This window comes from Penaeus vannamei, chromosome 19 (genome assembly GCF_042767895.1).
Source record: "Penaeus vannamei isolate JL-2024 chromosome 19, ASM4276789v1, whole genome shotgun sequence".
Taxonomy (NCBI): Eukaryota; Metazoa; Arthropoda; class Malacostraca; order Decapoda; family Penaeidae; genus Penaeus; species Penaeus vannamei.
In genome coordinates this window covers 30,520,973-30,534,907 of record NC_091567.1, presented here as the reverse complement: position 1 = coordinate 30,534,907, position 13,935 = coordinate 30,520,973, and the positions used below count along the sequence as shown (strand labels likewise).

General features: G+C 35.3%; 1 protein-coding gene across 1 annotated transcript; it reads left to right on the top strand.

Moving 5' to 3' along the window:
- Positions 1–109: 109 nt before the first annotated feature.
- On the top strand, positions 110–10,834 carry Vps24 (vacuolar protein sorting 24). Its single transcript, XM_027366697.2, has 5 exons — positions 110–286; positions 4,596–4,656; positions 4,959–5,138; positions 6,033–6,244; positions 7,918–10,834. The coding sequence occupies exons 1-5, from the start codon at positions 242–244 to the stop codon at positions 8,083–8,085; spliced, it is 666 nt and encodes a 221-aa protein (XP_027222498.1). The 5' UTR covers positions 110–241; the 3' UTR covers positions 8,086–10,834.
- Positions 10,835–13,935: the final 3,101 nt, after the last annotated feature.

The following is a 13,935-nucleotide window of genomic DNA, read 5'->3' as shown; positions in this document are numbered from 1 at the left end:
GTATTTTACATCAATTTTTTTTTAATTCTCGTATGATGTCACTATTATCCCATTCAGCTTGTTTTCTGTTATTTTTGCGTATTCATGCCTAACAAAAATAATAATACATTTGTTGTTTCAGTATTTTCTACAAGTATGATACAGTGTGAAAGAAGCCGCACGAACAAGTCTGTTGACTCATAAGGTAGCCAAATTAAGGAAGGTGAAAAAATACCCCTAATTTCCATCGAAAAACGGGAAAATGGGTTTGTTTTCCAAGTCTCCCTCCAAATCTCCCAAAGACCAGGTTAGTGGATCTTAATGAAAGGCATTTTGTCCCTCTGGCGATGACGAATTTGAGTGAAATTGAAGAGTTGCTTGCAGTGCAATTTGGTCTGTACATTGAAACGTTGGTTCTGTGGTCATTTCGAAATGACATGAGTATTAGTTCATATCATCTTGTAACCAGAGGAGATGGAAAGAACCTGTGGTAAATTCTCTCATCTAGTTAGACAGAAATCAAACTTTAAAAAGACTATTTTGCAATCGTATCTTGGTGCAACTATGTAGGAATATGTGATCTGATCTTGAAAAAAAAGAGTAAATTTGGTGATCATATAACATGTTTTATAATTTACATAATTGACTCTGGCACTACCATTAACTGCACTTGTCACCCATGATAACTGGGTTGATCACAGAAATTCCTGTAATGTATCAACTGGGATGTGCTACTTCATAAATTTGCTTGATCTTTATTTGGAAGCACTAAGGTAGGACAGATTAAAGATAATATTCTTGTAGAGGACAAAAAGGTGCAGTCATAGGTTTTCATTGTCTTTCACAGGTTAATGGTGTAGCGGTATTAGAAAATCACATACCTACGCCTCATTGCTATAGGTATATTAATCTTTTGCTAATGAGTAATTAAATAAGGCCTGGAAATTATGGTATTTCTTTACAGTATGGATGCACTTGCCAGAGACAATATTTTTTTTAATCCGTCATTTATTGGCATCTTCCATGGAAGGAAACGCCAACAAATCCCAATTAAATTCAACAAGATAAAGCTTAGAATGATGTTTCAGCTTGTTTGGTGATAAATAACAAGGGAGTTTGATATGTTTTAGGCATGGTAAAGGTTTGTTCACCGTTGCCAAATCATGCAGTGCAGTGTCAATCTTGAAATGAGGACTGCATTGAGATAAAGTGAAATAAAAGAAAAGACACTAACACCAAAAGGTAATGAAAACAATCAGCAGAAAGTGAAGGGCAGTAAATTTCCTCCATTTACAGTAAATTCTGGCAAGTGAAAGATTATAGACCGATTCGGTGTGACGTCACGAGTCAGAGTAGCAATTCCGCTTGGTGAAAACAAACCCGTCGCTCGCAGATACCTCGTTATCAGCATGAGCGAAAATGGAGTATGAATGCTTAGATTCTTTAAAAACCAAAGCGAAAAAGCAAAATGAGCCAATATTAGAAGCTGTACAGCTACAAGAATGCTCATACCGTCTGCCTGCCGAAATTGGGATCGACGAACCTATGAAATATTGAATATCATATTTGATCAAGACACCCTGTAATAAAAATGATTTTATGATGACATAATTTGCTACAGTAATCTGTGATTTTTAGCTATATAGGTTATTTTTCTGTGAAATCAGTGCCTTTTCCTAACATCAATTTTCTTCCTATTTACAAGGTGTTTACACAAAGGAGACAGTGAAGTCACATAAAAGCCTACAAACACACAATGCATTTTTCTCTTTCCTCAGTAATTTGAGATAGGCCCGCTTCAGTTGTTTCATCTGCTGGACTATATGACTTTTCAGACACAGAGGCAACAGGAAACTTTGGTTTCTTCTGAATGATTGGCATCTCCTGAACTAGGCCTCTTTTCTTTGTATGTCAAATCTTTTTAACAGTATGACTGCTTTGTTTTGATCTAAAGGACTGTGTTTGGGATAAAGTCTGGGTGAGTTGAATCCAGGGATGGTTTGCCTGTAAATTAAAATTATGATAAATCAATATGATTACAGAAAAATGTAAAATTACTGTTGTGCTTTTTGGAGTGTATGACTGCTGCCAAAACCTAATGTCGGACTGCTGCCAAAATCCAATGTCGGCAATGTTGACCTTGTATGGCTTTGGTAGATAGTATAGATAGATAGAGTTTGAAAGTTATTATCTGTCTCTAGAATATGAAAAGTGTGAAATATATGTAAACAGTTTCCACCAGATGCCCAAGCACTCCCATCAGCGTTCACGCGTTTCATGGCCTGTACCCATCGCTTCCATTTTGCAAGTTTCTTTTCGCAATCTAGGAATGTATGAAAGGCTAAATCTTTCTTTCCCATCATGTTGTGGTGCGAACAACCAACAACAACACAGCTCCTCAGCATTTTCACGCAAAGAAACTAAATTCTCGCAAAATTTCAGTGACTCTGTAAGCAAAGCACAGTGAGATTTCGAACGCATGAGGGTTTGTTTTCACTAAGTTCTCATTGTTAGGGACGGTTGTTAGGCGTTACCGAATCGGTCTATAGACCTTACTGACTTGTTATTAACCTGTTGGATCCAAGTACCTTGCCACCTGCAAGTGGCCCAAAATCTGGGCAATGGGCTTACTTGAGTAGAAACTCTCTTGGTTGTGTTGCTTGTAGGCCCCACCCACATCACAATATGTGTGCAGCATCAAAACTCCCTCTCCCCTGCCTCCACCCTTTGTCTTTTTTCTCTCTCTCTCTCTCTCTCTCTCTCTCTCTCTCTCTCTCTCGCTCTCTCTCTCTCTCTCTCTCTAGCTCTCTCTCTCTCTCTAGCTCTCTCTCTCTCTCTAGCTCTCTCTCTCTCTCTAGCTCTCTCTCTCTCTCTCTAGCTCTCTCTCTCTCTCTATCTCTCTCTCTCTCTCTAGCTCTCTCTCTCTCTCTAGCTCTCTCTCTCTCTCTAGCTCTCTCTCTCTCTCTAGCTCTCTCTCTCTCTCTTTGCCAATTTCCAAGGTCATATTTGTCATTTGAAATGCTATATCAAGACAATAAGAGACAGTTCTCCAGGCACATACTATCTGTCGTCTCTTGCTGTATTCTACAACCCAATGCAGTAACAATAGTAATAATTACATTGCTATTTGTCATTTATTTATAACCTTGTATTATCAAATATTCTTTAGCACTTACTGCTCTGCTGGCCATGGAGAGCAGGAATAGGATCCTGAGTATAGAGCTAAGTTCCTCCCTAGAGCAGCCACTCTTCTAACCTTGGGTCACAGATGGTATATGCAACACTCTTTTACCAGTGAAAATGACATAAGAGCTCCAGCTTAAATGCCCATTGAGTCTGATCTTCTTCCATGGTAAGACATTCCTGTTATCCCAACATTTGGCCAAATTTTTCGTGACTGGACATTTCCATTACCTAAGCCTCGAGCCAGATTTTTCATGATAAGGATAAGTCCGATATGCGAAGCTGAGCCTGGCCCGGGCTGTGGGGGAGCCCGGCCTGTGCCGACAGATGTCGACTCGATCAACGTGTGTTAGCGAGTGCTGATGCGACAGAGCTTAGTCCTTACCCACCGTGGTGCCCAGCCACAGCAGTAACCTCCAGGCGCCTGGGCGGGGCGCGAACCGCCTACCCCTCGGATGAGAAGCTGACACATTACCAGTGTACTAGCCTGAAGGCTATTTTTCATGAATACAAACTCCTATCATATAGCAATAGGGTGAGGCTTGGTAAGGAAGGATCATACAGCATTATGGTAAAGTATTGTAGCAAAAAGGTATAAAATGTATCAACAATTAGAACAAAATATGTTGGATAAAGGAAAATGGTAAAGAGTAATTAGCAAATGAAGTACAAAAGCCATTCGGGACTGACACAAAGCCAGCCTTTCATCCTTACAGCATGGCTCTCACACTTTAGTATGTGGACAGAAGGAGATGAAGATGAGAAGGAAAATGAAAGGTGAAGGAGAAAAGACCATGCAAAATTAATTGAGGTGCGGGCTGAGCTCCATGGCAGGCGTAATCCCCTAAATTGGGCCTCAGACCTTGTCTCCTAAGCCCTCCCCACAACAACAAGGAGCATGGGATTAGAGAGGGGAGGAGGATGAAGCTTATAGATATATTTGAAGTGAAACATTGGAATGTAGTATAGTTTTTTTTTATTTATGATTATAGGACAATGTTAGTATATAATATCCACATTTTTAGAAATTTTGAGCCACATCTTCATTGTATCAGCTGTCTTGTCATTGTATTAATATCTGCAATCCTTTGCTGAAGGAGTTTTTAAGTTACTGAATCATTACCATTATTTATGATAATAGACTTTGTAATAGACTCTGAGAGATAAATCCAGCCATATTTGGCATCTCATATCAGTGGAGAATACTGATAAAATGGTTTTATTAAGCTGTCTTGCTTTATAGTTTTACTCTTTCCGGTTGTATATTTCTTTATCAATTTTAGGGATTTTTTCTTTCTTTCGTTCTTTTTCTTTTTCTTTTTTATCAGTTATGTGAATACTTTGGTAGTCTACAAATTTTCAAGAATAGGGTATACAATCCCATTTAATAGGAAGGTGTGAGTAATTTATTTTCATTGTTTTTTTTTTCACAGGTTAATGAATGGTGTAGCCGAATTAGAAAAGAGGGATATGGACTTGATCGTCAGATTCGAAGTAAGATTAGTAATGCCATATGTGTTGTAGAGATTCCCAGTTTCTATTTACTATTTTTATTATTGTTATTGTTCTAAGAAAATGAATGAAAAAAAAAAGTAATATTTTGAACAGTCTGTCAATGACTTGCTTGTATCTCATTTTTTTCTTCTTCTTTTTTCATTCTTTCTTTCTTCTTCTCTTTTGTATTGATTTGTTATTTAATGTTGAAGAAAATTGCATAAGGCTTATGCTTTGGAATATTACTCTGCTTTTGATGATTTGACTTTAAAACTACAAAAAAATATCCGTGTTTGTTTCAGCAATCCAGCGTGAGGAAGAAAAGGTGAAGCGCTCCTTGAAGGAAGCTGCTAAGAAGGGAGATAAGGATGTGTGCAGGATGCTGGCCAAGGAGCTGGTGCAGTCTCGTAAGGCTGTGGCCCGTATTTACACTACAAAGGCCCATCTTAACTCCATACAGTCACAAATGAAAACTCAGTTGGGTAAGTTATTAAAGGGTTTTTGTGTGTGTGTGTGTGTGTGTGTGTGTGTGTGTGTGTGTGTGTGTGTGTGTGTGTGTGTGTGTGTGTGTGTGTGTGTGTGTGTGTGTGTGTGTGTGTGTGTGTGTGTGTGTGTGTGTATGTGTGTGTGTGTGTGTGTGTGTGTGTGTGTGTGTGTGTGTGTGTGTGTGTGTGTGTGTGTGTGTGTGTGTGTGTGTGTGTGTGTGTGTGTGTGTGTGTGTGTGTGTGTGTGTGTGTGTGTGTGTGTGTGTTAATCCCAATGAAATTTATGACTATGATTCTTCAAATGAAACTATACTTTATCAGTACACTAAAAGCGAACTAAAAAGTGAGAACAGATGCTTCTAAACTTACGATGACGTTGCATTCCTAAAAAACCTATCATAAGTTTAAAATATCGGAAGTGAAAAGTGCTCTTAATACACCTAACCTTTCAAACATTATAACTTAGAATAGCCAGTGTTAACATACTATAGTTTGCAGAATTATCACCCATGCATCTAATTTTATATGAACATTGTATATCTCATGTGATTTATTGAATTCTGTATTTGAAAAAAAAAGCTTTATTGGATGTTTACTCTCATGATCATGTATCTGATGGAAACTACATCTCACTTCTGCTGCTCAACATCATAAGAGAGTAGTGTACCACTTTTCAATGATCCAGGAGATATAAGAATTAGATTTTGAAGTAGTTTCAACTGAAATAATATATTTTTTGCAGTCAGTAAACCAAGTCAGATCATTTCAAGTCTGGAGGCAATATTGATGTAAAGGGATGAGTATTTGAATAAGTAAACTGTGAAAAAAAATAGATGGTACTCTGTGCAAATGAGTTTCATGTTATTTCCTCTCATCTGTCTTTTCATGCAGCAACTCTCCGTGTGGCGGGCTCACTCCAGCAGTCCACAGAAGTGATGAAGACAATGCAGCAGTTGGTGAAGCTCCCTGAGATCAGCAGAACCATGCAGGATATGAGTCGGGAGATGATGAAGGCAGGAATCATTGAGGAGATGCTGGAGGACACAATGGAGTCCATGGAACCCGAGGAGTTGGAGGAAGAGGCACAGGAGGAAATTGATAAGGTAAGGAGAGGAGGATACCTTCTGTATGGCTTTTAATGCATCAGGAATTTGGTAATTGAAGCTCTGAGCAGAAAATGGCTTAGAGGAGGTTGCTTCTTTTTTTATATTTAAGAAGACAATTGTGACTTTTTATTATAATTATCTTTGCTATAAGAATGGCAGCCATTATTAATATTGTTATCATCATCAATAGTATTAATATTGGTAGTTTTTTGTTTTGTTTTTAAAGCAAGCTATAACTAATATATATGGGATTTTTCTGGGTATTTAAAGACATTTCCTTTTTGGAATTGTTTTAGAAGGGGAGCAGGTTCTAACCCTGCTCAGGTCATTATTTTTTGCCAGTGATGATGGGAGTAGTCTTATTTTATGATATGGACCATTCCTTTTCACTTTTTTGAGTTTTGTTTCTGTGTTATAGCTTTCCCAACACTGTATTTTTGTAAACATGGGAAAAAAATAATTATATACACATATATTTTCTTCTAATTTCATGGTTTTATGGGAGAAGCTACCAAAAATATTTAAATATGACCAGACAAATCCAAACTTCCAGAGACCAGTTCAATTTTCATTAGCAAAAAGTTACAACCAAGGCAAGGGCAGAAGGGAAAAATAACTTTTATTTTCATTTGTCAACTACCACTTTTGAATTATACATAGTTGAAGAAGATGGATCATTATCATGGGGTTAGGGGAGCTAGTGAAGCTAACAGAATATCGCATTTCTTCCTAGCCAAAAAAAGCAATGCATTTTTGAGATATGCTACCAATGAAAAAGATTAACCCTATTAAGACGGGGCTAGAATTTTTTGTGACATTATTATAGTCTTCCTGGCAGGCTTTGTGTTGTATACAGCAGGCTGCTGAGCAAGTTATGATGTGTATACACATAATCCTTGATTACGTCATGATGGCTGTAGCTGTGCTCATCACCGAGTGGTTATGGTCTTGCCACATTGTACCTTCTTCCACATCTGAAGATGGGCCACAATAACATTCATAAAGTTTTTAGGTACACATGTAACAACAAACACTCTTTGGCCTTTGTAGGATGTTTAGAATGAAGGTATGCATGTATCTACAGATAAATCTTTGTAAAGATGTTAAATGGTTAGTTATCCCCATCAGTAAGCAAGTAAAGATACACAGTCAAATGAGAAAGTACCGTGTTAACAGTATTTGATGGAAAACAAGGTACATATTTCTCTCCCCAAAAGTGGCTCAAAAAATTACCTTGGGTCTTATGCAAGAAGGAGCAGATACATGTTATCCCTGCATATACCTTGCTGAAATAGGGATACATCTTGTACCCCATTGCATCCTATATAGCATCTAATACATTACTTTTTGTTTATTTATTGGAAGGAAACATGAATTGAACATAATTTTGGTGGTGGAAGGTGATATTCATTTCAATAGCCTTTTCATTAATGATGCAGTTGTTAAGGAAGTAACTCTTTATATCAGTGTGAGAGATATCCATTGGTGATATTGAGATCCATACTATCAGAGGCTTCTTCCAGATACGCAATTTACTGTAAACGATTCGAAAAATTGTAAAAGAGAGAAAAAAAAATTACCTGTTGCATTTGCAACTACTAAAATTTTACAGTGTGCATCACAAATCAGGCACAAAAGGCATTATGATCCACCCTTAAAATGCATTGCAGATTCTGTGGGAGATAACAGCTGGTGAACTTGGCAAGGCCCCAGCGACAGTGAGTGATGCACTGCCATCAGAACCTACAGGAGCCGAAGCCCTTCCCCAGGACTCAGAAGAGGAGGCTGAGGAGGACATGGAGGAGATGAGGACCCGCCTTGAAGCTCTCCGCAGCTGAGTGTGAGGGCTAGAGTGAAACAAGTGGAACAAGTACAGATTTTTTTTTTTTTTTTTTTTTTTTTTTTTTTTTTTAATAATTTGGTATTTGTTTATGTATTTATAGATGTGTTTTTGGGTTTGTTTTTAAATCTACAAGGTTAACATGTAAACTACTGTATTAAATGTATAAGTAGGTAGAGTTAGTGCTTGTGTTACAGAATGAAAAATATATTATACCAACTTTAAAAGTCCAAAACTTTTTAATAACTTATGTTAATTTATCATCACTTATCAACGGCAATACACACACTAAATGGCCATGATTTAGGTAATGAATAGTAATGGGACTAAAATGTTTGTGACATTCATTACCATGAAGTATTTGAATGAAATGTTAGTTTTCAAAAATGCAACACAGAAAGACTAGAAGACAGGGAAAAAGATTATTAGATTTTAATGAGCATGGGTTTGTGTATGTATGTGAATGTGTGTATGTGGGAAAAGTTGACCTTAACATTTAATTATCCAGTAAATATATATAGTAGCCATATTGTTTTATGCATTTATTTTTTCCCTTCCCTCTTCCATTGTACTTATCATCTTCATGATCATAATCAGCATTTTAGCAACTACATTAGGCCGAATTCTAATGATTAGCTCTCACTCTTGATTTTTTTTTTTTTCTTGTTATATGTTACATGATTTTTTTTCTTCTTTATTTTTCACAATTGTCATTTTTATTTTTAATCATAATGTAGCCTTTTCATGAAATATCAGTTATTTTTTATTCATAATGTAGCCTTTTCATGAAATATCAGTTATTTTTTATTCTTAATATAGCCTGTTCAAGAAATTGAAGAGTAACTAAGAGTCTAGGAATACTGGACCAAGTACCAAGATAGTAGCCAGTGCAAGATGTTGGATAGATGGTGTCTTTACTGTTTCTTGGTGCTAAAAAATAAGGCCCATGATTGTACAATTATTGTAATATCATGCATAGTATTCTTGTTAATTTTTTTTTTTTTCCATTATCATTCTTAATGGTCATTGTCACAAATGTTATCATTATTAATAACAATAATGATTAAGGTATTAATATAGTAATATGATAATCATTACTTTTGCTTATGTTAACTAACTTGATAAATTTCAAACTGTTATATAATGACAAGAATGAATAGAGTTTTAGAGACAGCAGTTATGCGTTTTTTTCATGTGCTTAAAGTAAGGAAAGGCAATGTGGTCTGTATTTAATTCTTTGGGAGAGTTTGAATAAATGCTGAGAGAAATTATGGCCGAGTGCTTCTTAAATCTTTCTTTTTTTCCTTCCTGATTTTAGTTAAAATTCATTTTCGCATTCATGGTTGGTATTATCATTATTGTAATTACCATCGTTATATGTAGTACTATTATTATTGCTCTTATTTCCTATTATTATTACTTTTGTCAGTTATTTTCATTCACTTGCCCGTCTCTAAATTTTCGTTTTTCATTGATTAAAGATTGTATTGTTAAGTTTTCTTAATTGCCAAAACTAGTCTATAATGATTTCTTCAAAATTAAACCTTGTTATATATGGAAGAGTCTATACCGTTGTTATGAGAGGATATTTGGTTTACAGGATGTGTACTGTGAAGTCTTAGGACATTTTTGTTTCCTTTTCATTGTCTTTTTTTTCCATCTTCATACACCAATAAGCATGCATGAAAATTGTATAAGAATCATAACAGAATAGTGGTAGCTAGACTGGTGATACCATCTTTTTGGACCATACACCAGTTTGAATACCAAATATATGAAGCTTTCTAGAGTCACATCATGGCATACAGTGCTATCCAGGATTCTTTACTTCTGTTTTTATATATCACAACAGTTCATCTAATGATGCAATCATAACTCCCATAAATTAAAGCCTCTCTCATATATGTTTTTATTTATATGTTGAAAATTATTATCTAGAGACTTTTCAGGAGTAATGTGAGAGGTTTAGAGGTTGTAAGTATGCTCTGAATGTTTGTTGTATGATATTCAGTGCTTTGCTTTGGTTGACTGATACAAGGATTTAGCAGCTTAAGTAAAGTCGAGATCATGCATATGTTAAAAGATAACATTATTCACCAGTGATAGACTACATAGAAAATCTTGTGTTTGGCAAATGTACCATTTTCTAGTTCTTGTAAATAGCATAAAAATGCATGTTCATCTATAATAATTGCAATATACATGTTTATAGAATGTAATATTCTTACACCATTATGCTAACATGAATAATTACAAGTATCTTAAGGAGTTTCCATTAGATATTTTGCCTTATCCATTCTAAATAGTTGTTTTGTTGTGTAGAATACTTAAATAATGTTGTATGTTAGCTCATTTGTCAGCAGTGTAACTTTGTATAATGTATCTGAATATATTCCCAGGATTTTTCTTTACATTTTTATTAGCATGTTCAAAAAGTAGAATTTTCCTGTATGAAAGAATTTATGGCCAGAACTATTGTGTATTCATCTTTGTTCTTTCTTATGGTATCAACTTCAACACCCCAGTGAGCTACACAGTCCATAATGAGGAACCATTTATTATTGGATAATCATAATGGTTAGAAAAAAAATATGAAGAGTAATTATGGAATAATGCACGTTTTACTGTATGTTACATTTCTGATAGAGTCTAATAGAAAAACAACTTTTTGAAAAATGTGTAACCGATTCTGAATTACCTTGTAAAGTACCTGACATTTTGATTAATAAACTGCCACAAGTGCTTCATTAAATTGATTCATTTATATAACATTGGATGGTAGTTTACATCCTGTGTTCATAAGACAAACACCTGAAAAAAAAAAATAATAATAATAAATAAAATAAACAAGTCTTGCCAAAGTGTAACTGTAGTCATGAAGGTTTTCCATTGTTGTGAATGTATGCTTTGGCGTAGTGTAGTTAGGATATAGAAAGCTTGCAGCAGTGATTTACAAAAAACCCTATGATGATGGGGCCTGAATTTTTTTTATGTAATAATATGCAACAGTCTAGACTTTGTTTAGGCCTAAGCTATGCATAGATGGCCAGCCCATTGAAAGTTGTGATGCATATCTACGTTATTGGCTATTACATCATGATGGCTATAGCTGTACCCATCTCTGAAGGGTTGAAATGTAAAACAGGCTAAATGAAGAATGAGATTGTCATTGTAAGTAAACCTGTATCTACAAGTTTTTGAAATTAAAAAAGGGATGAAATAAGTATTTGCTATTTAATTTTGAGGAAATACTTCAATAATTAAAGAGCATTTGCAGTGTTGACCATCAGTTTTTAAACTATCTTTTAAACTTTTTTTATGTATAAGTGTATTTTTCTTCTTTCTCACTCTTTTCATAATTATTAGAACTATTTGGTTTTGTTTAAACATGTAGTTCTTGTTTCTTCTTTTTTAATATTACACATACAAAATTTGTTTTTATGTTAGATTTGGTGGTGTGTGAGATAGATTTACAGTACTTATTAAATATCACAAACCTCTGAAATGTAGGCTACAATAGATGTATAAAGAAATTTACAGTATAAGAGAAGAGAGGCTACTTAACTGAAAGCAAGAGAAATACTGTGGGCCCTTAACCCCTATGATCTGGGTGGCGTAACGGTCCCGTCATGGAAAAATCTTGGCCCAGGCCGAGTGATGCAAATATGCCATCATGAGTGAAGGCCAGGGTTGAGGAAAAGGGTCACCACAAGTGCACAAACCTCTTGGAGTGTGATTAGTCTCATTTGGTTCTTACAAGAGGGTTTTTGCATTATTCCCATGAATATAAGAATGTGGAATGTAAGGAGCTCAATCTGTGACTGGAAGAAGCCAGCTTCAGAGAGGATAACATTTCCATGCTTCGCATCGTATTTCTGGCAAGTTGTATTACAGAAAATTGAAAATTATCCAAAAAATAGATATGACAAATGATTTTTTTTTTTTTTTTTTTTTTTTTTTTTTTTTTTTTACTGAGTTATTTATTGTCTGTTACCATGTGGATAAAGCAAATAAAAATATGGAAATTGGAAAATGGCAAAAAAGCTTCAAAAGTTTATACAAAAGGGAGACAGATCCTTCTCACCGCTCACAAGTGTTCGCACACCCGGCCAACGCTCGGTACACCTGAGATATTGGTCACTTACGCAACCGTGACACAACCAGATTCAACGGGTTAATATTCACAAGATTTATATTCCTCAAATAGAACCCCCCATAAAAGTTTAAAATATAGATATATGTGTTGCAAGTATTGCTTGTACCAGGAGGCTTGTCTATCAGTAGACTATGGTAGTCATTTCATTTCTAAGAATTGTTTGTATGATTCCATTATAAAGATGAAGAGTGACAGTGAGGTGAGATAGAAAATTAATTAATTACTTGGGGGCACGGGAAGTTAGATATTCCAAGACACCCTCATTAGTTAAGACATGGGCTTGATGCAGGAATGACAGGCTTAAAAAGTTTTTCTAAAGCAATATTTTCTTTAAATATTTTCATGCCTTATTTATTTATTGCTCTAGACTATATTTTTCTTACTATTCACATACATGGAAAATTATTGATTCTAAACTTACAAATAAAGATGAATATGAAAGTCAATGCTTCAAATGTTAAGGGCCTACAGTATGTAGATATATATCAGAAAAATAATGTAGATTTATAATCCACAACTAATATACACTACAGTATAGGTTTGGGGTCAGCAACCTTTTGAACATAGTGTGCCAGTTGATAATTAATGCTGTCTCATTAATAAACTTGGTTGCCTTTTTTTTTCCTGCATATGCATAACATGAAGGTAATACTTAAATTGCATTTAGTATTCTTTGTAACAAAAAATATGTATATTTTATGATTTTATGATTTTAGATGGGGGCTGAGGGTATGCTGCTTGTAAGAAAACTTCTTGCTCACATTGGTATGTAAATCCAAATGCTGACAATATGCCATGGCTACTTTCTTCATGTAACTGAATTCACAAGACAGTAGTGTCTGGGAACGAAATATCGAGTCTGCATGTCCATTTGAAGTAGATTCCAATATATCTTGATTCTAAAATTTTGCTAACCATAATAATAAGACTCTCATTCACACTCTCACTCTCATTCACACTCTCACTCTCACTCTCACTCTCACACTCACTCTCTCTCTCTCACACTCACTCACTCACTCACTCACTCACTCACTCACTCATTCTCTCTCTCTCTCACTCTCTCACTCACTCACACTCATTCACTCACTCACACTTATTCACTCACTCACTCATTCACTCACTCACACTCATTCACTCACTCACACTCATTCACTCACACTCATTCACTCACTCACACTCACTCACTCACTCACTCTCTCTCACTCACTCATAATATTTTGCCATTTAACTTTTTTCTTTGCTCCTCTGAGTCACATAGCATGCCATAGACAAGGGCTTTGCATGCCAAGTCTGGCAAGGGTTGCCGACCTCTGGTATAGGTTTTACTTGTCGTTTTTAATTTTTCTATCTCATTTTCTTTACCTATAATATAGGTTGTGTCATAGTATTTTAATTTTGGCAGTATAGATATCCCAAATACAGAAATAATTTCCTTTTATTTTTCATTTTTCTTCTATTATTTCATTCTCCTCCTGATTCATGTCTTAGAATGTTAAATACATATTAACTCAGTTGTTCGGTTGTTATCCCCATGCATCACAATTATCACATAAAAAAAAAGTTCTCCAAAATACTTTTTACTGTTATAAAATGAAAGATTGCATGGAAATTATAGGAAAATCAAATATATTAGTCCATTATTTACCCTAGTTCAAGCACAGTGTAGAGGACTTGCAAAAGCTGCCAAATGTC

Coding starts and splice junctions, on each gene's coding strand:
- Vps24 (XM_027366697.2), top strand. CDS start 242: ATGGGTTTGTTTTCCAAGTCTCCCTCCAAATCTCCCAAAGACCAG. Junction 287..4,595: donor CCAAATCTCCCAAAGACCAG/GTTAGTGGATCT, acceptor TTTTTTTCACAG/GTTAATGAATGGTGTAGCCG. Junction 5,139..6,032: donor ACAAATGAAAACTCAGTTGG/GTAAGTTATTAA, acceptor CTTTTCATGCAG/CAACTCTCCGTGTGGCGGGC.